General features: G+C 57.8%; 2 protein-coding genes across 17 annotated transcripts; one reads left to right on the top strand and one right to left on the bottom strand.

Moving 5' to 3' along the window:
• The first annotated feature begins 1,144 nt into the window (after nt 1-1,144).
• On the top strand, nt 1,145-16,761 carry ANKRD13B (ankyrin repeat domain 13B). The gene is made up of 15 exons (XM_069483543.1): nt 1,145-1,258; nt 11,083-11,218; nt 11,330-11,454; nt 11,540-11,585; nt 12,156-12,299; nt 12,391-12,580; nt 12,660-12,726; nt 13,692-13,773; nt 14,564-14,628; nt 14,858-14,988; nt 15,102-15,259; nt 15,386-15,538; nt 15,670-15,833; nt 15,918-15,994; nt 16,533-16,761. The coding sequence occupies exons 1-15, from the start codon at nt 1,145-1,147 to the stop codon at nt 16,759-16,761; spliced, it is 1,881 nt and encodes a 626-aa protein (XP_069339644.1).
• Nucleotides 16,762-17,893: 1,132 nt separating this feature from the next.
• CORO6 (coronin 6) lies at nt 17,894-25,928 on the bottom strand. Of its 16 annotated transcripts, XM_069483539.1 has the most exons (12): nt 25,704-25,928; nt 24,271-24,470; nt 22,695-22,817; nt 22,135-22,264; nt 21,864-22,045; nt 20,601-20,720; nt 20,343-20,441; nt 20,075-20,179; nt 19,839-19,984; nt 19,452-19,509; nt 19,112-19,342; nt 17,894-19,018 (listed from the first exon to the last, which is right to left on the bottom strand). In XM_069483539.1, the coding sequence occupies exons 7-12, from the start codon at nt 20,391-20,393 to the stop codon at nt 18,896-18,898; spliced, it is 714 nt and encodes a 237-aa protein (XP_069339640.1). In that variant the 5' UTR covers nt 20,394-20,441; nt 20,601-20,720; nt 21,864-22,045; nt 22,135-22,264; nt 22,695-22,817; nt 24,271-24,470; nt 25,704-25,928; the 3' UTR covers nt 17,894-18,895. The 16 variants fall into 16 exon arrangements, with proteins under 16 accessions (XP_069339640.1, XP_069339628.1, XP_069339630.1 ...); XM_069483527.1 differs by lacking the exon at nt 20,343-20,441 and having other exon boundaries at nt 17,894-19,021; nt 24,271-24,508; XM_069483529.1 differs by lacking the exon at nt 20,343-20,441 and having other exon boundaries at nt 24,271-24,508.
• Nucleotides 25,929-26,799: the final 871 nt, after the last annotated feature.

Below are 26,799 nucleotides of genomic sequence, written 5' to 3'. Positions count from 1 at the left end.
CTTCCTGAGGGGACCACAGGGAGTAGAGGCGAGGAACTGCCACCTGCTGCTTTCTCTGCCCAACCTCACTCTGCTTCTTGCTGAGGACTGTGTATGGGGGGAAGGGACTGTCCTCCCCGTCTGACTGTACATTCTCTTTCCAATGTCATGTGTGGAAGATGGAGTTTAATTCTCTAAGAGGACAGAGAAGACGCCTAAGAAATATTTCTGGGGCCGGACTCCTGGCTGCTCCAGTAACCCTTGGTACTGAAGTCCCACACCTTTCTCAGGAGTCCCCGATCAGTCACTCTCTTCTGGGAATCCGGATCCCTCTCCACGGCCCCTGGGACCCAAGCTCAATTCTGAAGGCTACACCTCCCCGCAAAGCAAGAGCAAGGCCTGTAGCCCCTTCCTTCCCCAGCAAAAGGCAAAATGCCAGCGGGTGGAGGTGCGTCTGCCCCAGCCCACCGGGCATCAGGGTTTTGCCTCCGTTTCAGCCAGGCCTGACCCCCTGCTCACCCTCTCATGGGATCGGGGGACAGTGCGGGACCCTGCTCGGCCACCTGCCACCCCCAGTTCCACGAGGCGGACTACAAGCCCCATGATGCCGCGGGGCCGAGCTAGAACAAGCTCTGCCCGGGCGCCCGGTCCCCTTCCTCTCTCCCCCGCATCCCCGCATCCCCGCATCCCTCGCCGGCCGCTCGGGCTGAGGGCCGGGCTATGCGGCTGCGGGGACACGGGGGCTGCGGGCGCGCGTCCCTGCGGCGGCGGCGGCGGCGGCGTCCCCAGGGCCCGCGCCCCGTGCGCCCCCACGCCCGCTGCGGGCGCCTGCTCCCTCGGCCGAGCGGCGTCTTTGTGTGCGGGGGTGTGGGAGCCGAGGCGCGAGTCCGCGCCGCGCCGCCGAGTGCCCGCTCCCTCCCCGGGCGGGTGGGGGCCTCTCCGCGCCACCCGCCGCCGCCGCCTCGCGAGGACGCCCGCCGCCCGCGCCGCCCGCACCGCGACGGGCGCGCCACCCCCGCCCGCCGCTGCCGCTGCTCGCACATGCCCGAGCCGCAGCCCTGCGAGCAGGCAGCGCCGGCCCCCCGCCCCGCGGCCCCGGGCCCCGGCTCCGGCGCCGTCCCTCCTCCCGGGCCGGGCGCCGCGGCCCCGGTATGAGGAGCGGGCGATGATCCCTGCCAACGCCTCCGCCAGGAAGGGGCCCGAGGGCAAGTACCCGCTGCACTACCTCGTGTGGCACAACCGCCACCGCGAGCTGGAGAAAGAGGTCCGCGCCGGCCAGGTGAGAGCGCCGTCGGGGCGCCGTGGGGACCCCACGGCCGGGCACGCCCGTCCGGCGTGGGGAGGGGGCGCGGCGCGGGCTGTCCCGCCTCCCCGGCGAGTTTGCAGCGCTTCTTTGTTTGCAGCCGTGGCTTTTGTGCTTGTTGACCGGGAGAGGGTGATGGGAGCGGCCCCTGCCCGTTCCCTCCGGTCGGACCCGCGGGCCGCACGTGTTTCGTACCCTCCCAGATTGGGGTAGGGGACACTGTGGTCTTCCTCCGCCGGGGCAGTGACGGCAGCAGGGAGGCCGCAGGCTCGGTCCGTGTTCCATGTGGTGGGAGAGTCCGCCCCACACAGTTGAGCGGCGACACCTCCCGCGTGAGGGGGCGGAGGTGGGGAAGGCCTGCGTGGGGAGGGGACCACAGGTCAAGGATCAGGGTTAATAGGCTGTGTGACACTCCCAAGCATCCCAGCCCCACCCAGTGCCCTCTCCCCTCCTGGTGAGCGCTTTCTCTTTTTGCTCAGACTGGGCAGCGCCCCTGGATCCCTCAGACCCCAGCCCCGCTCAGGAAGGGGAGTGGAAAAAGACCCTCTTGGAGAGGCCCCAAGCGAGGGCCTTGTCCAGGTGCTGAAAGGCGCTCTCTTGCCCTCTGGTGCTGGGGGCCTGGCTTCCAGGTGCTGAGGAAGCTCGTGGGCACTGGCCACAGACATGGCTTGAGGTTCTGCGCCCCGAGTGGGCTCCTGGTTTGTGCTGGTCAGGGAGGTCGGGCGGATCAGTCAGCTTTGGGCTGGGCAGTGGCCTCCAAGAAAACAGGGGAAGGGGTGGAGTCTCCTGGCCATTCTTTGGGACACAGTCTCCAGTTCTGCCCTTGGCATCCAGGCCACAGGTAGGCACTCATGGCATAGGTGACCCACCCTCCAAGGTGGGCAGCAGGAGCCAGAGCTGGGCCCAGCCTGCCCTGGGTCGCCTGTGGTTGGGACCTCCAGACTTGGTCTGGGTCTGTGATCTTGGGGCCACAGGCTGGGAGAGGTTAGCTCGGGACTTGCCCCCTGTTTGGGGGGGATGTACCTTCTGAGGGCTCCTTCCTGAGCTGCAGGAAGTTCAGTCCGAGGAGCTGTCCCATTGCCAAGGGAAGAGTGTAGGTGGAGGGCAGGACATCAGACGCTGGGCAAGGTGAGGGTCAGGGTATGTCTCTGAAGTTCACCACTGAGCCCCCAAGCCTGTGCATCGGCCACCTCTGCACAGCAGTCCCAGGAAATATTGAGGTGACCTGTGTCTGCAAGCCTCGGGGCTGGTCTGGGTGTCCACTTCCTTTTTTACCTCTGCTTAACCTAGGGTTCTCCAAGTTTCTTCTCAGACCATGCATACCTCTGTTTATCTGCCATAAAGGAAGTGGCCTGCAGCGAGGAGAGGCCCGGGGAAGGGAGTGAGGTCACAGTGCCCTGGGGAAACAAAGATGAACAAACAAGGCACCAGCCCCTGCCCTCAAGGAGAATCTGTGCTGGTGATGCAAGTGTGAGCAGGGAATTCCAGTGCGATGTGCACAGTGCTAAGTCTCGAACAGTCCGGTCTCTTCTGGTCCTTCTCTGCTTTTCTCCCCTGAGGCAAAAGAAGACAAGATTCTGACAGAGGTTACAGCAGGAAGGATTTAAGTCTGATCTGAGAGGAACTTCCCAAAGGTCCAAGGATTGTTAGGCAGAAGGTTAAACCTCGGAATGCCTCAGTATCACTCCCTTGACTGAGGGTGGGTGGTTCTTTTCCTGCAGAGACTGGAAAGAGGCAAAATGCCCTGGAAGAAAGACTTTTTCATCTAGGCATTTCTGATAGTCCTAAAGTCAGCAGCCATCTTGCTGGGGTAGGGTTGGGGTGGGGAGCCCTGGGGCTGCTGCAGGTAGCAGGAGTTTGGGGCTGCTGTGTGTGTTCCTCTTCCCCTCCCCTCAGGCTGCCACAGAAACCAGGTACCAGCTTCACCCCATCCCTGCCCTGGTGAGTTAATGTCTCCTTGAAATGGACACTGCCTGCCCTGGATCCAGGCCAGGGGGAATATAGGGCACCGGTTGAAGTTAACCCTTGTTCAACCACAAAGGAGCCAGACCAGTCCTCTTCTTCCCTGAGGGAGGCCAAGAAGGGGAATGCCAATCAGTCTGGGTGGGGGGCCCCTGTCGTACCCCATCTCCAGGACTGACCCAGCATGAGGCTTGCATCAGATGTGCTCTGCTGCTCCTCAGGGCATTAGGCTGTTTCCTGCAGGGGGAGTGACCTGGGGGCAGCCACTTAACGTCCTGATGAAAGCCCTGTAGGACCCTGGCATCCCAGCTGGGGGTCCCTGACCACTGGTCCTCCTGGCACCGGCCACCGCAGGAGACAGTCAGGTTTTCCTCAGGCACTCAGCAGCTGGGCTTCCCTGGTCTCACTTTGGCAGAACTGCCTCTTCTTCACTCCTACAAAGCCCCGCAGAGGCCCTCCCGTGGGCAGGCTTGGCAGTGCCGCCCGGCTGAGGAGGGGGATAGCATGGCAGCCTGCAGCGCAGGTTAATGGGCTTTGCCCAGCCCCTTAATAGCTCTTCTGGGGGCTGGAAGCAGGGATTGGTGACTAGGTAGGAGGTGCCTAGGCGAAGGGAAGGGACTGAGACCACCCCTAGCTGGCACCCAGCAGTACTGTGGTTGCTGGTGCCCTGCTTGCCACCATACACCTACCTTGCCAGGTTGGGAGGGGACAAAGGGTTGTAGGCCAGAGGATGTGCCAGTTCCCCCTTGCCTGGCACAGCCCGAGATTGGCACAGCCAGCTGGGCATAGCCCTGGCTCTAGAGTCACGAGTCCCTGGTGTTCCCTGGGGGTGGGGGAGCGGGGGTGAGACTGCACAGCTCCCTGTGGGAGGGCACAGGTGTAGGGAGGGCTGGGGGAACCAGATTCTTCCCCTGGCAACAGGAACCCTGAAGGGGGCAGACTGTGGTCCCAGGGAAACATTTTCCTTCTTCCTGGGGCTGCCTCCACCGTGGTCCTCCTTCCTGCCTTCCCTATTAATCCTTCCAACCTAGAGGCAGGCGAGATGGGGTTGTGAATGCTCGGGGAGTACCTGTGACCCACCCCCTCAAAGTGGGCAGTCCTGGGTGTGGGGCACCACAACTGGTAAGCTAGGAAGCTCAGGAGAGCGAGCCACAAACCCCAGAAACCAAAAATCAATGTGTTCTGGGACGAGAGGGAGGGGCTGCACGGAGCAGGATTGGGGGGCAGGATGGAGGGGGAAGGCAGAAGGTGCTGCCCCCACCCCCCCATAGCCGCCCACTCAGCTGGAGGAAGGATCCTGCCCCCCTCTCCCTCCCCTCTAGTGAGCTCAGGCATACCCGTCCCAGCAGCTGTCTTCCCTGGGGCTGGGGCCGGGCTGAGCAGGCAAAGCCCCCACGGTGCTGGGCCCCTCGCCCTCCCCGTCCAGCACCCATGTTCAGTCTATATGTTTGGTGTGTGCTGGTAAGATTTCACTTGACAAAAGGATTCTGCTCATGCGAAAGGAGTTTGAAAAGAACCCTGCTCACGCATGTGGGAGTGAGGGGTGTTCATGTGCAAATGTGCTGGCAGCGAACACGTGTGTTACGCTCTAGGCGACTCCTGCAGAGCCAGAGGGCAGCTCGCTGTGCCCAGGGAGCCCCGGGTTTCAGCTGCGGCTGAGGTCTGCTGGGGTGAGCCTTCTCCATTCCCATGGTGGGGAGGGCTGGTGTTGGTTTCACCGGAAACCTTTTCATTCCAGCAATTAAATGCTGTAGGCCTTTGCTGGGGAGACTAATGAATTCTCCCACCTGGGTGCAGGGCAAGTGCCGCTTGTGCTGCAGCTCCTGCTCTGGGCAGGTGGGGAGAGCTGATTTGGGGCTTCGCTGGGTATACGGGGGTCCACATGGGGCCCGGAAACGGCAGTGCCCTGGAGAGAGCTCCTGAGGAGTGAGGGTGGGGAGGAGCACCCCGCCTGGCAAGGCAGCGCCAGCCTCTCTCTGGAGCCTGGAGCTGAGGCGCCTGAGGAGGCAGGTGGGAGGCAGCACCTGGAGCCCCGAGGCCGGGCGGGGCGCCCTGCCAGCTCCCTGGGGCCTTGTTAGCAGCAGCAGCATCTGGGGCAGGGCTGGGGAGGCCCAGGCTCAGCGGCAGCCCCAAGGGAAGGCCTCCCCAACTTCCCCAGCCAGCTCAGGGTCTGTGGCTCCTCCACCACTCCCACCCAGGGCCCAGGACCCCATCCAGGGTGTGACCCCAGGGGCCCAGTCCAACCCATGATAGGCAAAGGGTAAAAGGTGTCGCCTCCGCCAGAAAGCCAGTGCAGAGGGGCAGCAAGGGACTCCTCACATTTCCCAGCCACCACTCAGAGGTCGAGAGGGACCAGGCACACTTCTTTTTTGAGGCTCCCAGTATATTTTAAAATGAAGAAATGCCAACACAGGGTTATAAAAATTATATAAATAATTCTGAATTATTTAAAATGTGTTATTTTTGACAAAGAGGTTCATCCTTTCGCTTTAAAATATTTAACTGGTGCCAGAAGGTGTCTAATGAAAAGCAGCGTTCCTCGCTCCGGCGCCGCGGCCTCCCCGGGGACGACCACTTGAACACTTGGGCTCTTTCTTCTGTTACACCTCTGCACTCATAAACAATATACTTCTGCAACTATTTCTTGGTTTATCGGGGGTACACTTCATTCCCTCCCCCTCCTCGTGGCCCCTCAATATAGTCCTCCATGCATTTGCTTAACAAATATTTGGGAGCACCAGTTACGTGCTGGGGGCTGGGGACCCGGCGTGGGGCTTACCTTTAGGTGAGGGAGATGGTGAGGAAATAAACAAGCAACCAAGTGTTGGGAAAGAGCTAAAGCAGGATAAGGGGCCATAGATAGATCAATAGCAGCTGTCATCTCAGATGGGTTGTCAGGCAGGCTTTTCTAAGGAGGTGACATTTGAGCAGCAACCTCAAGGAAGGGAGGGAGAGAACTCTGCGGCTCAGGGGATCCCTGGGAAGATGGTTCCAGGGAAGGCGGGAGGCAGGAGTGGAGGGGGGGAGGGAGAGCAAATGAAAGCAGGGGGGAAGTCCGGGGCCCTTGGATTCTATGCTAAATACCACGGGAAACTACTGGAAGGCTTTGAGCTAAAGAGTGTCAGTGACATTTCACAGGGTGACGTTAGCTGGCCCGGAGAACAGACCTCAGGGGTGAGGAGCAAAGACAGTGAGGGGGCTACGAGGCCCCCAGGTGGAACATGGGGTGGATGCGACCAGCATGGTAGCTTGAAGGGGATGAAAACTGAGAGGACACTAGGTCTGTTTTGAAGGCAGAACCTACAGGTTTCGCTGTTTTTTCCCTCACCTGATAATAGTTGATTGAAGTTCTGTTTACTGTGCTGGGAGAGCTGGGGCAGGTGCAGCTCGCTGTCTGGGAATGGAGAAAGCAGGGAAAGTGAAGACAGCCACTTCTGGGACGAAGAAGGTGAGAGAAAGAGCAGGCGACGTCATGGGAGGCGAGGATGTCCCATTCTGTTTCATGAATTCAATGACTTTTTTCATATTTTCCTGAGGATGTAAATGACTATTTTCCCCAAAGAAGTTTTCTTTTATTCTTTGCATTGACAGAGTTCCCGCTGGGTTTTTAGCATTGATCTGTATGTTTTGGTTTATTTCATATTGGAAGTTTCCTTCAAGTGTCCAGTCTCTGTCGGCTGTGGGGGTGTGGAGCTTGCTGGTGCGTGGGTGCTGCTGTACAAGGACTGTGTGGCAAGATGGCCTGCGCTTGCAGGACCTCCAGATGCCTGTATGCAGAGGTCTTGGGGGCCTTTAGTTTCTCCAAGGAAGAATTCTCCAGTCTCCCGCTCGGGTGGGCGGGGCTGGGCTGGGCTGGTGGTGTTGCAGTCTGGCTGCCAGTGGTTCAGGATCCAGGCAGGGAAGGGGCTGAGGTTTCACTGGTCGCTAGGTTTCGGCCCCATGACCTCATCCTCTGCCATGGCCAGTGTCCCTGAGTCCAGTGCATCTGATGGTCAGTCTCTGTAGAGAACAACCCCTACTGTCCTGAGGTTGGGGAAGGGGCAGGGGGTTCTGAATTATAACCAGCCCCCCTTTATTCAGCTCTGAGCCTCCCCCCACCTCTGCTGTTCCCAGTGCCTGCAGGTCCTGCAATTTTCAGGGGTGCTGGGGGTGTCCTCGTATGCTATTTCTGGGGGTTCCCCTCTGTGACTGCTTGGGTTCTAAATTCCTCTGCTCCCCTAAGGCAGTTGTGGTGCCCCAGCCACTTCTCATGTTCCAAAGTTGTGTTGAAATTTCTCATCTGCTGACATCTCTTCTCTACATTCTTGTGGGTTTTAAATATTTTATTGACATTCTTATACTTACACATTTAACATTTTTGGCACTCCTTATTCCTTTGTATAGATCCAAGTTTCCATCTGGTATCATTTTCTTTCCACCTAAAGAACTCCCTTTAACATTTCCTGCACATCTTCTGGCGATAAATTCTCTTAGCATTAGTTCGTCTGCTAAAGCCTTTATTTCCTCTTCATTTTTGGATAATTTTTTCCACTGGATATAGAATTCTGTGTTGTTACCAGTCATGTTGGATTAGAGAAAAAAAATTCTAAGTTGAAAGTTTTTTGTTTTTGTTTTTTCTCCCAGCATTATAAAGACTTCATTTTATTGTCTTCTGGTTTGTATCATTTCAATGAGAAGTACGTAGTATTTCCTAAACATTATGGGAAATAGCATTTTTTCAGTGTTTTTTTTTATTGTTGTTGTTTTGTTTTGTTTTTTGAGAAAGGGTCTGGCTCTGTCACCCCGGCTAGAAAGTGGCACAATCATAGCCCACTGCAGCCTCACACTCCTGGGCTCAAGCCATCCTCCTGCCCTAGCCTTCAGAGACTACAGGTGTGTGCCATCATGCCTGGCTAATTTTTTAATTTTTTGTAGAGATGGGGTCTCGCTATGTTGCCCAGGCTGGTCTCAAACTCCTGGCCTCAGGCAATCCTCCTGCCTCAGCCTCCCAAAGTGCTGGGATTACAGGTGTAATTACACTGTGCCCAGCCGAGTGTCATTTCTTTGAATGCTTTTGAGATTTTCTTTTTATCACTGACTTGCAGCATTTAATTATGATGGGCCTTTGTGTAATTTTCTTTGTGTTTGTCTTGCTTGGGGTTCATGGAGTTTCTTGGTTCTGTGGGTTTATCATTGTATTAGTTTTCACAACAAATTACCACAAATTAAGTGGGTTAAAACAACAAGCATTTATTCTCTCACAATTCTGGAAGCCAGAAGTCCAAACTCAAGGTGTTGGCAGGGTGGCAGTGCCCCCAAAGGCTACTGGAAGAGTCCTTCCGGCTCTTCCAGCTTCTGCTGGCCCCAGGCATTCCTTGGCCTCCATCTTCACTTGGCTTGCTCCTCTCTGTGTGTCTCATAAAGACCCACCTAGACAATCCACGATGATCTCATCTTGAGATCCTTAACTTAATTATATCTGCAAAGACCCTTTTTCCAAATAAGGTCACATTCCCAGGTTCTGAGGGTTAGGATGTGATGTGGACATATTTTGGGGGTGGGGGAGTACCACCATTCATTATTTCTTTAAATTGATCTTGTTTCCCCTACTACTGCTACTACTTCTTTTTCTTTCTCTTTGCTTTTTTTTTTTTTTTTTTTGAGACCGAGTCTCCCTCTGTTGTCCTGGTTAGAGTGCAGTGGCATCATCATAGCTCACTGCAACCTCAAACTCCTGGGCTCAAGCAATCTTCCTGCTCCAGCTTCCTGAGTAACTGGGATTACAGGCCAGCACACTCAGTTCATTTTTAAAATTTTTTGTAGATATGGGGTCTTGCTATGTTGCCCAGGCTAGTCTAGAACTCCTGGCCTCAATTGATCCTACTGCCTTGGCCTCCCAGAGTGTTGGGATTGAAGGGATGAACCACCATACCTGGCTTCCTCTACTTTTTTTTATCTTATCCTCTAGGACTCCAATTACACTTATATTAGAATGCTTGATAGCATCTAACAGATTATTGAGGCTCTTTGACTCTTTTTTCAAGACTTTTTTCCTCCTCTTTGCTTCAGTTTGGAGTTCTATTGCTATGTTTTCAGATTCAACAATTTTTTTATTCTGTAGTGTCTAATTTGCTGTTAATTTCATTCAATGAATTTTTCATTTCAGATATTATACTTGTTACCTTTATATGCTTGATTAGGTTCTTTTTTATATCTCCCATTTTATTCCTCAGAAACATCTTGCTCATGTTTTTCTTTAAACTCTCGAGTTTATTGAGCCACCTATCATCTTTATAATTTCTGAGTCTTGTTTCTATTAAATTATTTTTCTCCTTATTATGGATCATATTTTCCTACTTCTCAGCATACTTAATAATTTTTACCTGGATATTGGAAATCTTACGATGCTAAGCATCTGGATTTTGTTATCTTCCTTTAAAGAGTGTTAGGCTTTGTTCTGGCAGATGATGAAAATTACTTGCAAAGCAGTTTGAGCTTTTTGAGGCTAATTTTTAATCTGTCAGGATGGGTCTAGGTGAGCCTTTTCTCCAGGGCTAGTTTAGCCCTATTAGTAAGGCATAACTCTTGTGGGATCTCTATTGAATATGTTGGGTGACCAAAAAAGACTCTCCATTCTAGTAGGTCGAAGCTTAAATGCATTTCTGCCCTTGGTGAGCTTTGAGAATTTATCAGTTTATTGCTCCTTTTTGCCTGGTTTTGTTGAGTTTAGAATGTGAAGTTTAGAATTCAACAAAGACTTAAAGGAACCCCTATGCAGATTTCTAGAGGGTTTTTTTTTTTAATGGTTCCCTCCTTTCCAGAACTCTTCCATGCAACTTCTAGTTACCTCAGCCTCCCTGAATTCCTGTCTCTGTCTTCTCAACTCAAGGAGACAACCATGTTCTGCTGGGAATTCCCCGCCTTGAACCCCAGTCTGGAGTGTTCCTCCAGGCAGAAATCCAGGGAGGTTATAGGACTCACCTTGTTTGTTTTCAGTGACCACAGTTCTGGACTACCAGTTGCCTAATGTCTGAAAACAATTAATTCATATATTTTGAAGCAATAGTTTTCTCATTGTTTAATGTGGGAGAGTAATTTCATTTATCTTATGGTTGGAGTTAGAAGCCTTTTACTAGCATTTTCATCAAGTTTTGAAAAGGAGAAGAAGAGTTACATGCATATGGTCAGTTCATTGTATTTAACTAGAAGTCCTAGACTCCTGAAATATATTTAAATATTTATGTTTAACAAACATATGTTTTTATCACACAACAAAAATCTCATGCAGTGTAATCATGCTATTCACAAAATAATAATAGGATTTATACAAAACATTTGTGCACAGTATTCCACAGGCACAGGACATGGCTGTGAAGTTGTACGATGAACACATTCTTTCATTCCTACCAGTGTGTTACTGCAACTGTTTGCTAAACCTCACTCAGTGACAATGTCAATGATCTAAATTGGTGGCCCTTCCTAAAGGTGGTCTGGGATCCCCTAAGACAAGTCTGGTCTCAGGTACCCTCCTTGGCCAGCAGCCTCTCTGAAACACCCTCCAGTCCCAGGCTTACTGCTCACAGGCTGCCAACTGGGCCTTAGAGCAGGGAACCCCGCCAGGGACCTGGGTGGACAGGAAGGGAGGAAGGCCCTCCCTCTCCAAGAGTTACTTTCTGCCGTGTCTTCTAAACCTCTTTCCACCCTCCTGACCCCAGCTCATTGTGTCTGTCTTTTCCATCACCTTGGGAGGTGGGCAAGGCAGGGCGGCCAGGCAGGGGGGTGCTGCCTGCTTAGGGGCTGTTGGCTCAGGTGGGCTACCCCAGAAGTGACCAGGGCTACATCTTCAACTCCTTCTCCAGGTGGACATTGAGCAGCTGGATCCTCGTGGTCGGACTCCCCTGCACCTGGCTACCACTCTGGGGCACCTCGAGTGTGCCCGTGTGCTCCTGGCACACGGCGCAGACGTGGGCAGGGAGAATCGCAGTGGCTGGACAGGTGGGCACCCCTGCTCACCCCGGCCCCACAGCCAGGGTCTCCCTGGCACCACAGACTCACCTCTAGATGGCTGAAGGGTCCTGCCCTGTGACATTGCCTCCTCCTCTCCAGTGCTTCAGGAGGCTGTGAGTACCAGGGACCTGGAGCTGGTGCAGCTGGTCCTGCGGTACCGGGACTACCAGCGGGTGGTGAAGCGGCTGGCAGGCATCCCGGTGCTCCTGGAGAAGCTGCGCAAGGTGAGGCCCAGCCTCTCGGCCTCCCTGCCGGGCCCTTGAGCCTGTGTCCAGTGCAGGCTCAGCCTCTCTCCTCTTCCCCTTCCAGGCCCAGGACTTCTATGTGGAGATGAAATGGGAGTTCACTAGCTGGGGTAAGCGGGGCTGCAGGGGCCCCTCTGGGCACTCGTGGTCCCCTGCCTGGAGCGCTCTTCCCATGGCTCCTTCTCACCTTTGAGCTTGGGCTTAGTGCCACCTCCTAGCTAGGCCTTTCCAGGCTGCCCCAGACCATCTCGATCCCATTTTTATTTTCTTCACTCTAATGACTTGCTTATGTTTATTTATTACCCGTCACCCCTTGCTAGAAGGTAAGCTCCAAGAGGGCAGGTCCTGTCTAGTTCAATGTTGTATTCCCAGTGACTGGAATAGTGCCCGGCACGCACTAGGTGCTCAATAAATATTTGTTGAAAGAATGGATGAAAGATTGAGTGAATAAGTTAACAAATGGTGGGTGCCAGGGACTTAGTGGTGACTGGGATACGCCTGTCCGGACCTTGGGTTGCTCACAGCTGAGTGAGTGTGGCAGGGCTTTGGAGGAGGGGCTGCTCTCTCACCAGTTCCCTCACCCTTTCCTGGCCACACTGAGCCCACCCCCCATCCCTGAGCTGGCCCAGGCTGGGTGGCCAGGCAAGTCAAAGCCACCTCTGACCTCCACTTCCACCCAGTGCCCCTGGTGTCCAAGATCTGCCCTAGTGACACCTACAAAGTGTGGAAGAGCGGGCAGAACCTGAGGGTAGACACCACGCTCCTGGGCTTTGATCACATGACCTGGCAGCGAGGAAACCGCAGCTTCGTCTTCAGGGGCCAAGGTCAGGCAGGCAGGAGGTGGGGCAGGGTGGGAAGAACAGAAGACAGCCCCACACCAACCCTGACGCCCCTGTGCTGTTCTGTGGCTGGTAGACACAAGCGCTGTGGTAATGGAGATTGACCACGACCGCCGGGTGGTGTACACAGAGACTCTGGCGCTGGCGGGGCAGGACCGCGAGCTGCTGTTGGCCGCCGCCCAGCCCACCGAGGAGCAGGTGCTGAGCCGTCTCACTGCGCCCGTCGTCACCACGCAGCTGGACACCAAGAACATCTCCTTCGAGAGGTTGGTGGCTGTGGCCTTGGTCAGCCTGGAGCCAGCCTGGTGGGGTGCCCGCCTCACCTGGACCACTCTACTTCCCCAGGAACAAGACTGGCATCCTGGGCTGGCGCAGCGAGAAGACGGAGATGGTGAATGGGTATGAAGCTAAGGTGAGGCTACAGCTCCCAACGCCAGACACGGCTACACTCTTGCCTACAGCAGGCTGGGCGGGGGCTTCCTGACCACCCTTCCCCAGTCTTGGGGGTGCAGAAGCAATGCAGCATGGAGGGAAGGGCATTAGCCTAACAGCCAATGAGAATGGCATCTACTGAGCACCAACATTCAGGTTCAAGGCACCGTTCTGACATTTTATATGGATGCACACACACACACACACACACACACGTCATTTAATCCTACAACACCCCTTTTAGGTAGGTGTTCTTCTGTTATTTTTTCCCATTTTACATGTGTTTATTGAGTCCTTTCCATGGTGTCCCATTTAATCTTCACAACTCCATGAAGTAGGAATCATTGTACCATTTTATGATGAGGAAATAAAGGCTTGGAATAGTTCAGTGACCTGTACAGCTGTTAAGTGACAGAGCTGATGTTTAGACCCTGGCTGCCTGACTCCAAAGTCAGGCCCGTTTAGACCCTGGGAAGACTCTGTCTGCCACTCTGGGAGCCCAGTGTTGCCCAGCACTTGGTGCTGTTGATGGAAGAAGGAACTAACAGAGTCTATAAGGTTCTGTGTATGATGCCTCCTCCTGAAAGCTCTACAGGCTGGGTTAAGGCTGACCAGCACGTGTATCCTGCTCAGTTATAACTGTCCATTTTATTGTCTCTCCAAGTAGAATGTGAGACTCAGGAGGGCAGAGATCATGTCTGCCTTGTTTACCACCGTGTCCCTGAAGCCCACCTCAATGCCTGGCACATAAAAGCTCTTCAAAAAAATGTTTGTTGAATGAATAAGTGAATGAATGACTTCATATATTTACTTGCCCAAAGGCCAGGGGACGGAGCAAAGAGCCCCTGCAGGACCTTTTCTTGCAGGGAGCATTCTGAATGTCCTTGGGGGCAGAGCGTGGGGGTACCAGAGCTGTCTCTGAGCCCTTTCCTTTTCTGTCCCCAGGTATATGGGGCATCCAACGTGGAGCTCATCACCCGGACACGGACAGAGCATCTTTCAGAACAGCACAAGGGCAAGGTCAAAGGTAATGAGGCAGAGATGGTTGGGGGGCAGGTGTTGTAGGACTGGAAGAACCAGCTCCCACTTCACTGCCTCCTTCAGAATTACCTCTAGCGTCCCAGCAAGAGCCAGGATGGTTTATTCAGGCAAATAGAGTTCAACTCAAGTGCCAAGCCCTAGTGATTGCTAGTGGCTGTCTATAGTAATAAGGACATGCTAAGGGCTCATTTGGGCTCAGTGGAAAGGCATACTGCAATTGATTACTAATGTCTGCATTGGATTTAGGTGGGCAGAGAAATGTCATGTGTGCCATTTATTGGCTATTCTGGTCTAACAGTACATACCCTAAGTAGAAAGTCAGGGGACCCTGCCACTGTTTCTGTGTGCCCGTTGATACCACATCTGATTCTCTGTGCACCAGTTACCCTCTCTGAAATGGAAAGACTTAATTCCTACCTCACAGGGGAACAAAATAAGTCATTCATATGGAAGCAAAACACATGTATACACATGCATACGCCAGAGGCAGGTATTTTACTGTCTAGTGTCACCCACCTGGAGAGTAGCACTTTTGGAAGTTTCTCCTGAGCCTTAAGCCTACTTTTTTTCTTACTATTTTAAGCTGTGCTTACAGTGGTCCTGGCCCCTGCCTCTTGGAGTCCTTCAGACGAAGGTGCCTGGGAATGTGGTGTGGGTGAGCAGCCTCCCACCCCAGGAACCAGCCTCCTCCCTAGGTCTTGGGTGCTGTCATTTCCAATGAGGTGCCCAAGTGTGTATGGGGCCATGGTTCCTCTGAGATGCCACATTTCTTGTAGGCTGTAAGACACCTCTGCAGTCCTTCCTGGGAATTGCTGAGCAGCATGGGGGCCCCCAAAATGGGGTGAGTGTGTGCCACCGGTGGCCCTGAGTGGAAGGGTGTGGATGTGGCTCAGGAGGAGGCTTGGGAGGCATCCTGCTTAGTATGGCCTGTGTGGACCTCTGTTCCACAATGCCCAAGGCCATGTCAGCTGCACACTGGCAGGGGAACAGCTTTGGGAGCCCTGTGGTACCAAATGGCTGGCTGGCATCAGGGACTGAGAAGGGCGTGGGCCCTTCTCCATGTGGTACAGACCCTGATCACGCAGACTCTGAGCCAAGCCAACCCCACTGCCATCACCGCAGAAGAGTACTTCAACCCCAACTTTGAGCTTGGCAACCGTGACATGGGCCGCCCCATGGAACTGACCACCAAGACACAGAAGTGAGGCCCCCTGCTGGTGCCAGGGAGGGGTGGGCAGAGCTGGGGCTCCAGGAGATGCTGGGAGACCCTGGCTTCCTGCAATGCCCCTCACCCCTTGGGATCTGGGGGGGCAGGTTCAAGGCCAAGCTGTGGCTGTGTGAGGAGCATCCCCTGTCCCTGTGTGAGCAGGTGGCCCCCATCATTGACCTCATGGCCATCAGCAATGCGCTCTTTGCCAAACTCCGAGATTTCATCACCCTGCGCCTGCCTCCTGGCTTCCCGGTCAAGATTGGTGAGACCCCACTCACGGCCATTTCCCCTCAGCCCTGGTTGGGGGGATGGGGTTTGGATGAGCAAGGGGGCGGCGCTGCGGCGTGAGGGGGCAGGTGGTGGCGCCTGATGGTTTCCTCATCCTCAGAAATCCCGATCTTCCACATCCTCAACGCTCGCATCACCTTTGGGAACCTCAATGGCTGCGACGAGCCGGTGCCATCGGTGCGAGGCAGCCCCAGCAGTGAGACCCCTTCCCCAGGCAGCGACTCGTCCAGCGTCAGCAGCTCCAGTTCCACGAGTGAGGCTCTCCACTCCCCGCCCAGCCCAGTCCCCACGCCCTGCCGCCCTCACTTTCCCGCCCCACCAGGACGCTTGCCCCCTTCCTGGGTGGGATCAGCCCGTGCCTGACCCCCAGCCCCGCGCCCCCAGCCTCTTGCCGTGGCTGCGAGATCTCCCCAGCATTGTTCGAGGCCCCCCATGGCTACAGCGTGCTGGGCGGCCAGCGGGAGGCGGCGACCCGCGATGACGATGACGACCTGCTGCAGTTCGCCATCCAACAGAGCCTGCTTGAAGCGGGCAGTGAGTACGACCAGGTGGGTCCCCAAGGCCGCAAGGGGATATGGGACTGCAGCACCGCCCCCCCTCCCCTGCTAACTGGCCCATGCCCCTCCCCCCAGGTCACCATCTGGGAGGCGCTGACCAACAGCAAACCAGGCACCCACCCCATGTCCTACGAGGGTCGCCGACAGGACAGGTCAGTGTCCACTAGGCTGGAGAAGATTTGGAGACGCCTGTCTCTCCCCTGCCCCCGCCTACCACACACGCACCCTGTAACACTGGGTGACGACACTGCGAGTTGAGCCTCCCCTCTTGGCCCAAAGAAACCGTGGTGCCCTCAGGAGGGCCCTTACTGGTATCAGGACGGCTCCTACCATCACCCTTTCTTGGCTCCTGGGTGGTTGGGCAGTGCTCCAGCGGTGGGCAGGGAGACGGGATCCAGGCCTGGCGTTCAGGCCCTGCCCAGCCTTCGAGGCCCCCAAGGGCTCCAGGATGTCAGGGCTTGGGTCCTAGAAGATGCCCACGTGGTCTGGATCGTCACTGACAGAAGGGAGAACTTTGTGTGGGCTGGGATCTGCCACAACCAGATGGTGGCCAGGGCGGCGACGCAGGACTCATCACCTCCACTAGAGGGTGGCAGGCCTGCGCTGCCCTGGAGCCTCCACTCTGTCCCTCGGCCCCCACAGACGGGCAGGTGCCTCCGGGAGCCCTCGCCATATCTCCCCTGCCCCCAGGAGCGCCCCGCCCACGCCGCAGCGCCAGCCTGCGCCCCCGGCGTCGGTGCCCAGCCCTCGGCCCAGCCCACGCCCGGGTCCTGGCGGCCACGTGTTCCGGAGCTACGACGAGCAGCTGCGGCTGGCCATGGAGCTGTCGGCGCAGGAGCAGGAGGAGCGGCGGCGGCGCGCACGCCAGGAGGAGGAGGAGCTGGAGCGCATCCTGAGGCTCTCCCTGACCGAGCAGTAGCGCCCCCTGCCGGGCCCCTCGCCCACACCACGCGGGACACTCGCCTGCCCAGCTGCGGCTGGAGACTGGAGCCACGGCCTTGGGGGCGTAGCAGCGCACCAGGCACGAGACTGGGAGGGGTTGGGCACGGGCGCGGGGTACCTTTCCAGGCCAGGGCCCTGGAGGCAGCTGGCACGGCCGGTCCCCCGGCTTCGCTGTATCCTAACCCCCAACCCGCTCTCCTGGGCTTGGAGCTGTCCGAAGGTGGACCCAGGCGGTCCTGAGGGAGAGATGAATCGTTGGAGGAGCATTGTCCCCATCCCTTGCTCCTTCTGGTCGGTCCTCCTTTCTCCTTACTGACCCCACTCAAGGACACTGCCCCTGAAGACTCTGCATCTCTGCTCTTCACCCCTGGGGGGGCAGCTGAGCTCCCCACGTGCTGTGTCGCTGCTTTGTCCTGGACACAAACCAGCACGTCAAGGGCCCGGCCTCTCCCCCACCCCGGCATTTCAGCGTCAAGTGCACTTAGCGGGGTGCCCGGCTCCCCCAGCTCCCACATCCGTCCTGGGTCTCAGGGTGGTCCCAGCTTCTCCTTGGGCAACCAGAAGTTGGAATCCCATCTCCAAGGCACATTTTTTTGCGATCAGGGAGTGTGTCCAAGGTGGCCCCTTGGCTTGGGCAGGACCTGACTCCCTTATGGTGCCTTGGAGAGTCGGGGGCATATTGGGCTGGAGTAAGCACTAGACCCGATAACCAGACTGGATACAAAAGGGTCGTCCAGGGCCCTGGCACCACCACCCACCCCTTCCCACCAGCTGCTGCTAGCCGTCTGTGGTTGTGCGTCCCACCGGCCTCCACACAGGGGCTGACTCTTAAACCCTTTATCCAATGGTGCTAACCCCCGGCTCTCCCCTGCCCCACCTCACCCACCCAGAGAAGCACAGACCCCGCCAGGGGCAGGGGCCCACCGCACACCCTTGTCCTGGGCCTATCTCGGACTGGCCTTCCCGGCTCAGCCAGTGAGGCTCAGAAGGGACACAAAAAGGGACGGAAGAAAAGAATAACAAAGAGAAACTGTTCCTCCCACCCCCTTTCCTGATGCCAGGGGCACCAGACTGATTCTGAGGCACAAATAAAAGAGGCTTCAAACAGAGGCTTTTCCTACCTGACTTTACTGGGGGAGGAACGCCCACGGTGCGGGTTGGGGGTCCTTCTGAATCTCAGTGTGGGGAGGGCTGTTGGGTATGAGGCTGCCTGGTGGTGCCTGAGCCCAGGGTTTCATTGCCAGGTTCCCCAGGAGCCTAGGGTAGCAGCTGCAGAGGCTGGGGTGTCTCATCCCCGCACCCCCACCCATGCAGGAGGCACAGACTGAGCACTTTGTTAAATGTTTCATTCGGTACGACTTGATTTCCCCACAGAGTCAAGGCCACAGCAGAGCGCTGGGGGCTGTGTGTGTGTATGTGGGGGGGGGGGGGTGAGCCTGCTTCCTCATGCCAGCTCTCCCGCGATTTCTCCGCGGGGGCTGCCGCGAGGAAGCCGCCCTCTCCCCGGTCGGTGGCAAGAAGGAAGAGAGCCCACTAACCACAGACCGCTGTGGGCAGAGCCAGTGGGTCCGGCTCTGCAGCAAACGGGTTGTGTATGTGTCTGCAGAGCTGGGGTGACGCCCGTCTGGTTTACCACTCAGGGTGGTGGAATCGAGTGAGCTGATTAGAAGCGCTGTAATTTTCCCTAGTCATTCTGGGGAGACCCATAGAAGCGCCACCCCTTTGAGGTCAAGCTCAAGCTTCCAACATCCCCCCAAGCATCGCGCTAATACTAAGCACTTTCCCTGCTCTAGGCGGGGGACAAAGGGAACACCACCTCGCCGTACAGCACCATTGCTGAGGCCCCGATACCCTAGGCCTCCCTAGGCCAGCTCCAGCAGAGTCCTGGACTAGGCGCACAGCCCGGGCCCAGCCCGACGGACGCGGGGCTCCCCTACGCTTCATTTGTCCCGATCTCCCGCGAGGGGCGGAGTTCCCGTCCCGGCCCCGCCCCCGGACCAACCCAGGAAGGCGGGGTCTGGAGTCCGGGCCCACGGGCCGGGGCGGGGCCGAGCTTGTGCGCCCCGCCCCACTCCGCCCTCCTGGCGCGGAGCTTCGCCCCACACGCTGCGCTAGTCCGTGCCGTCCACCAGCTCGCACAGCATGTTCTCCAAAGCCGTGATGCGCTGCTCCTGGGCCTGCACCTGCTCGCGAAGGGCCTTGATCTCCTGGAGCAGCGTCTCCAGGGTGTGCTGCTGCTGGGGCGCGGAGGACAGCAGAGGCCGTGTGGGACAGAGGCGGTAGGGGGATGTGTAGATTGGGCCTGAGTGGAGCGGGGCCGATCTTACCGACAAGGAGGCGTCGCTGGCCGACTGGCTGCGGCGTGGGCCCGATGGTGGGCGCACGTCCAGGATGTTGCGCTTGGTGACTCGGAGCTCGCGGTGCTTGGGGGGCACGTAGCCGTCTCTCAGCGAAATGAGCACGGGTTCGGCATCCTGGCCGGATAGCCATTCGTCCGCTTCTAGGGCCGGCTCTGGGCCCGGCGTATCCGGGTATAGATCGTCCTGGAACAGGTCTGACTGCGGGGTGGTGGGTGGACAGGTGGGCCAGCGTGAGACGGGCGCCCGCCTGCCGCGCTCCCTTCCGCCTCGGAGCCCTGCCCAATCCCTCTCTCTCCCCGCCCCTCACCTTGCGAGGCACAGTCATGATGATGGGTTCACACTTTCTTTCATGCAACTTGTAGAACCTGTAAGGGAGCAGGGTTCAGCACCCCCGCACATTCCCACGCTCTTAGCTCCTGGTCTGGGACCAGAGGTTGGAGACCAAAACGCACATTGTACTTTAAACATATTATCAGTTCTGTGGTTAAACACCTCTGAGAAGGTATTCATCATTTTACAGATGAGGAAAGTGAAGTTCAGAGAATGTCCGGCTAGTGAGCGGTGGGGTGGGCACTGAAACAGACCAGTGTGATCCCTCCCCCCTTTTCCAAATCATTGCACTATAGGGAAGTGGCTAAGACCTGACGTGGTAGGGGACAGAAGCAGGCGTGCAGGAGGGGCCAAGGCTGCTGACCGGGCGATCTCGCACTTGCTGACATCCAGCCCCCGCTTGGGCATGAAACCCATGCCCCGCTGCGGCTCTTTGCTGCTGAACGTGTTCAGGTAGTGCACGAAAGGCGGCTCATCAGTAATCTCGAAGTACCGAATGCTGCTGTCGCCCTGCAAAACCAGTCGGTTCAGAGGCCCGCCCGGACAGGGCCCTCCACGTCTCCATCCAATCCCCCGTTCTCCCTGCCCGGCCGCGAGCACCTTGCCACACAGGTAGACGATGCTGGAGTCCGGATCATAAAAGGGCAGTAGGACCCCGTTGCTTGTGTCCATCTCCTGCAGTGCCACTGGCTCCTCGAAGTTGTTCTGCCCGAGCACAGGAGGCGTGACCAGCCCTGCCCCGCCCTCCAGTGCTACTTTGGGACCCCCCAGAAGCCCGTTTACGATTCCTGTCCGCCCCAAACTCGGGTGCCCAGAGCTGCAGGCCCCTCCCCTGGACACATATTCCTCCCCCGCTACACTGATGAACCCCGGCGCCGCCGCATGCAGTCACAGCAAACCACCCCCAGGGACTCGGCATCACCAGGTGGGGGCGCCAGCGCAGGCTCCTTCAGGCGATGCAGCGAAACTGGGCAAAGGGCTGGGTGTGGGCATAGCAGGAGCTGCAGAAGTGGCAACAGCCTCCAGTCCTGTCCAGGTGGGCATGCCCTGAGGGTGGGGGGCACCTGGCCCCTCACCCGTGATGCCAGTCCCCGGGGCACACACCCCAAGCCTCCAACTGCGTTACCGGGTCCCACAGGCCCAGCTCTCGCTGGCTCATGCGGGTGAAGCCCGTGGTGAAGATATGACCCTGGCGCGTGAAGACCGCCCGCATGGGCCTCATCCCCTCGTGGGCTGCAAACCTCTCCTGGGGGGAGGGGGAGACAGGGAGGGGCATCACCCAGCTGCCTGCCCCGGGGAACGTGGAGGGCTGAGCACCCAGCTTGCTGACTTGGGTGTGGGGGACGGAGGCAGGGGAGAGAAAAAGGGGGCCTGAACTCAGCTTCCTGGGGGGCCATAGCGGGCCCTGGGTCTGGAGAGCGTCTGGGTCCGGAGAGAGCAGGAGGCGCGCAGCTCTCAGCAGATCCAGAACCCTTAAGCGCGTTCAAAGGCTGATCCCTAGAGCAGGGGATGTCTGCTGGCTCCCCGGGTTGGCAGCGAGGCTTTTCTCGAACGGGAGCTCCCCGCTCCGCTTGGGTGCCAGCCACAGCCCGGGAGGGCACCCTGGCCGACCCTGCCGAGGAGCGAACGAGCAGGCGAGCGCGCGCGCCCGGGGCGGCCTGGCCTACCGGGTCCCAGAGCGCGAGTTGCCGCTCGCTCATCCTGCTGAAGCCGGTGCTGAGCAGCTTCCCGTCTGCGGTGAAGACGGCCCGCAGCGGGCGGGCGCCCTCGTGAGGCCGGGCTCGCTCCTGCTCGCGGGGTTAGTGGGTTAGAGCGCCCGCGCTCGCCCCCGCTGCGCGTGCTCCACGCACACATGCACGCGCCCCGCGCCCCCCGCACCCCAGGTTAGATTGAGGCCGGTGAGGCAAGGGGGGCCGCCCTCCCTGGGCACCTGGCTGTAATAAGCAATGCGCGAGGGTTGCCCCATTCCCCGCCCAGCGGGTCAACAAGGGCGAGAAGGAGCCAGCCCTCGAGCCAGTGTCAGGCCCCAGACCCTGGAAGATGGCGCTGGGTGCCGGCTGAGAGGGGTCCGGGAGCTCAGGTTTCATGCAGGTTCTGGCGAGAGGATGGAGTTTCCAGCTTCTCCCCTCCTCCATCCCAAAGCTGGAGCCCTCCTCTGAGCTTCTGAGATGCAAGGGAGGGAACAGGAGCAGGGCAGAGAATTGCAGGCTGGGGGCTTACTTAGGGCAGAGAGCAGTGGTTGCAGAGACTGGGGGAGGGGTCTAGGCTCTAGAGTACGGATGGGACCAGTGAAAACTGGGACCAAGGGCTCTGATGATTGTGGGTACAGGGTGCTGACATCTGGTCACTGGGCAGGGGCTGCTAGGGAGTGGCCAGGCCAGACACTCACCGCCACCACTTGGCCTTTTCGAGGGTCAATGATGCGCAAGGTCTTGTCCTTACAGGTGGTGGCTAGCAAGCTACCGTTGCTGTTCCAGCAGACGCTGTGGATGACGTCCGGGTGCATGTCGTCCAGGCTCAGCAGCACCTCCCCAGTGCCCACATTCCAGATGATGATCACATTGTCACCACCTGCACAGAGTGGCCAGGCATGGTCACCTGGGCCCTGTCTTTGCCAGCCCCCATCTATGCGGGCGGGACCCCTCCCTAGGCCCCCAGACCTGCACTGAGTAGGACGTTCCTAGCAGTAGGGTGCCAGGAGAGGATGCCCACACGCTTCGAGTGGCCCTCGAGTGTGATGATGGGTTCTGTAATGTTTCGCACAGGGGTATAGTCTGGAATCTGCCACACCTGGGTAGAAGGAAAAGGCACAGGTGGGTGGGATGAGGAGCTGGCCCTGTCCCTCGGCTCCTCCCCTACCTCCCCTTAACTCTACTGGCTGTCTTTAGTGGTAAGGGTCAAATACAGGGCAAGATGTGGTGGTGCATGCCTAGGGGAGAAGCCACTGTGAGCAAGGAGGGGGCACTGCCAGCTCTCCAGAGATCTCCCCATTCACTCCGGCAGGGAGACTTCAGAGCACTGTCCCGCTGCTCTTCAGGCCCCACATTGGCCATGGCTATAATTAGCCCGATGCAGTGCATCCTGGGAGGGGGTGGGCATGCAGCTAAAAATAGCCCGGGAGCTGGGCAGGGCAGGGGCCCCGGACCCAGCACCTCCCTTACCACCTTCCCCAGTACAGGTGAGGCAGCCTTCCCTGCTCCCCTGCCCAAATGGCTCCTACCATGATGGTGGTGTCGTCTGAGGCACTGGCGATGACGTTGTCATTGTGTGGGCACCAGTCAATATCCAGCACAGGGGCCGTGTGCCCAGTGACCAGTGGGTAGTTCTTATCCACTCGCCCTGTCTGGGGGGGTCAGAGAGGGAGATGTGGGGCTGCTCTCCTGTGTGTTGCTTTGGGGCAGGCAGCGGATCTGTTTACATCTCAGTTCTCTATCATCTATTTTCTCTTTGCAAACCCCTCTCTGTGGCTCTAACCCCATCCAGTCCACTTCCTGCACTTTGCTGAAGGCAGAGTTGGAATCCTTTCATATTAGGGAATCTGACACAGAGAGGTAAGATAACTAAGGATGCACAACAAGATACTGGTAGAGCCAAGACTCAAACTCTCAGTCCAGTGCTCTTCCAAACACACCCACTTGGAGGAGGCTGTTCTTGAGCCTACACCCCTAATTGGAATGTCTGTGGGAAGGCCCTGGTGGAAGAGATCAAGAGGAGGTAATACTCAGTGCAGTGCCCAACAGCCCTTTCCTAGCCTCACCTGTCAGTTCTCTCCCTTGTGAACCACCTTCACCTGGGAACCACCAGCAGCAGGCAATCCTGGTGCCTACTATCCCCAAACTGGAGCTGGGGACCCACCTACCTTCCGTCTTTAGGGGCTGCTCGTGGGGGCTCTGAGGCCTCTGCAGGGGCTGGCATTAGTCCAGACCAGGCAGTAGGGGAAAGGGGTGACCATGTGGCATTGAAATGGCAGTCATACTGGGGGAGGAGGCAGCTCCAGCTGAAATTTGAGCCCTGGAGATGGAGTCCCTGGATGGTGTCTGCATAGTCTGGGGTGAGTCACCGGCTATTGTCAGGCCTCTTCTTGACCCTGCCACTGATGGGGCCTCCCTTAAACAAGATGTAGGGGCCAGAATCCAGGTCAAGGTCATGCCTTAGGGTGGTCATGCTGGGCATGGAGATGGCCAAGGGCCTTGATGTTACTCAGCAAAAGGGCAGTCATTGCCTGGCCTCCATCCCTAGGGGATGGAGCGTTTTGGCCTTATGCGTCAGGTCCCCCTTCTCTTTGCTCTCATTCCATCTCACTATAAGAACCAGAGTGGGAGGTAGAAAGGGACTCTTTGGACAGAGCCTGACCCTATCCTCAGTGTGCTGCTCCGGGGTATGATTTAATCAAATGGTCACTATGGGCTAGGGAAGAGGATCTCCACACCCAGAACATGAGGGGGTATGGCATTAAGAGGGACAGTGACAGAACTTGGCCAGGCCTTGGCTCTGCTGCATCCCAATCATCTCCATCACCTGACTGCCCTCCTGGTTCCTGCTGGGAACAGGGTGGTGCACGGAGAGGTGGACAGGCTAGGGAGTGGTCGTACGCCACCAGGGTGCCGTTGCTTAGGGTGGGGTAAGGTAGCCTCCCCACCCATCCCTGAGGGGTTGGGGCACAGGGAGCAGCCTGGCCACAGCAACTGCCCTCCTGACTAAAGAAAGGAACCAGGTGAGAACACAGGCTGCCATCAGGAGTCCCCAAAGGCCCCGGCCAGTGTCCTCCCATTTGGTTCCTTCCTCTCATCCCTCACCTTGACCAGAGGCAGGACGATGAAGGCACCCCCGCCTCCAGCCTCCGTGATAATAGCCAGGAATTTGGGGTTGACGGCACAGAAGGAGCTGTCCCACGTGACCTTGGACACACGGATGTCCTCATAGGCCTGGTCGGCCTTTGCCGCCTGCCCAAACACATGGCGGAACTTGCTCTGCCGAACCACACGCCTGCTCATGGCTGGGGGCAGAAATGCCTTTTGTCCTCAGTCCTGTGAGCTGTGGGGAGGGAGGAGGAGTGAAGGGGTGGGCAGGTGAGAAGGGTTATCTGGTCAGGAGTCAGGTATACATCCATATAGACTATGGTCCTAGAAGCAGGGAGCTTTCTTCAAGATGATCAAAGGATAAGAAAGTTCTTTGCTGCTGTAAAATGTTGTTTAATGTGGAGGGCTGGGATTTGGGCCTGACTTCATGCAGACCCAGGCTGGGGGCACAGTGGCACCTAACAGGGGCTGAAGGCTCCCTGGAAGTTAAGAATGTTTTGGGGAGGAGCCTCAGTGCCAGGCTGCCCTCCTGCTGCCAGACTGGATGACCATCTCTTCACGGAAGTGGCTGTATCTCCCAGAGGCACCCTGTCCACAATTAGAGCCCTTGGCCATTGGATCTTAGCTCAAGGCCAATTATGAGGGGAGGACTGCAGCCCCCTCAAGATCCTTAACTTGCGTCTCTGGCATAGTTCAGGAAGATGGGGTTTTGCTTTTATCTAAAAATTTGCCAAGAGAGAAGTTCCTCCTGTCAGCTAACCCAAGTCCTTTCGGCTACTGTTTTCCTCAATTTCCCCCACGGTGTTGAGGGGGCACAGTGTAAAGGGGATCTCTCCTTCCACTCCTCTCTGCGCTGGCTTCTCCCCGAAGGCCGCAGCTATGGCCTTCTGGCTTTTGCCCATCATACTTTCTTCGTCCGGTTTCTCCTCTGGATCCCCTGCCTCGGCTGGGCCTTATTCCTACTAAACTCTCCTGGAGTTGGGGTACCAAATGCCCCCGCCCCACCCCGCTATCCAGGGCCAGATTTGCGAGGGTTGAGGGGGTGAGGTGCCTCTTCTCCAGCCGGGGCCTGCGCTATGCTGCTCTTCCCCAAGGGACACATCAAGCTCTCTCGAAGCCCCAGCCGCTGACTCCTGCCCCACCCCGGCCCCGGGCATCCGTGTGTCCTTCAAGCTGCCGCTGCGGCCCGGGCTTGAGGCCCGGCCTCCCCGCACCCTCCTCCAGCCTCCTGCCCTGGTACTGCGTTCTTGCAAGGCAAGGTGTCTGCGCCCTGCGGGCGCGCGGGCCGCTGTCCGGCCAAATATAGACAGCAAGTCCGTCCCGCCCGAGGCCGAGTCTGGCCGCGGGGGGGAGGGGGCGCAGACCTCTGCCCCCTCCAGGGACCCTGACTGCTCCGCCGGCTGCGGTAGCGGCCGGGTGGGGGGGCGTACCTGGTCCTGAGGGCTGCGGGGACGCTCACGCTGCGACTCCTCTGCGGAGCGGGCCTTGGTGCGCCGAGGGCCGAGGAAGGCGTCAGGGCGCTGGAACCGCCTCTCCGGGTGTCCGCGGCGTCTGGGGCCCGGGTATTGGGCTCCGCGCTCCGGCCGCCGCCTGCGGCTCTCCGGGGCCGGGCGCCGCTGGCGTCCCAGCTGCCGCTGCCATCAACCTGAGGGGGCGGGGCCTAGGGCGGGGGCGGGGCCACAGCCGCCTCGCCGTCTCCCGCGGCGGGAAAGTCGAGCGCCCCAGACTCCGGTCCGAGCGTCCGCCGGCCCGGAAAAGCGACAAAACTAAGTGGGCGCGTTGTGCCTGGTGCGCACTCTTCCTCCCTGCCCTCCGCGCCTTCCGGGCAGGCCGAGGAGACTCGGATTCCCAGAGCCGGAGCATAGTGCTGAGAGGAGGCCGGCGAGGGGCCGCGCGCCCCTGGGGCAGGCAGCCTTCGAGATCAGGTGCTTTCGCGCCGCAGTCCCGCTGCAATCACGCTCCCAATTTAGCCTGTCCCGGCCAGTAGGGGTTGCGGGACTGCACGTCCAGGCCCTCTGGGGGGAAAGAGGCCCCAGAAGATGCTCCGGAGGAGTCGTATCAGCCACTGGATGAGGGCCTAGGCTGGCCCAGAGCAACTGCAAGGGTCTGTGAATGTTGTTACTGGTATTGTTACTTATAGCGAACCTTGGCACTGTGCTAGGCATTTCATCCCGTTAGAGGAGATTCCATGGAACAGGGCAGGAGGCAGCTTAAATGCCAGGCAGGGGAGAAAAGTGAACCCATCTTGACCCCCCTGGGAACACCAGGTTCAGGGAGAAAAGACTGGCATAGGTCTTTGGACACATTTTAGGGGTCAGAGCAGCCAGCTCAAAGGCCAGACTCCTAATGTCTTCTGGGCCTTGTTAGTGCCTGACTGTGCTCCAGGGAAGCCTCCCCTCCTCCCACAATACCTTCAGATCTGAATATTGACCAAGGTCAAGGAGAACATAGAAAGCAACCTGATCAAAATACAGCCAGTGAACAAACAGTCCCTGTATCTTCTGTCTACCCAGGGCCTGCACACTG

Source organism: Eulemur rufifrons, chromosome 9 (assembly GCF_041146395.1).
Source record: "Eulemur rufifrons isolate Redbay chromosome 9, OSU_ERuf_1, whole genome shotgun sequence".
NCBI lineage: Eukaryota > Metazoa > Chordata > Mammalia > Primates > Lemuridae > Eulemur > Eulemur rufifrons.
This window is presented reverse-complemented; position numbering and strand designations above follow the sequence as displayed.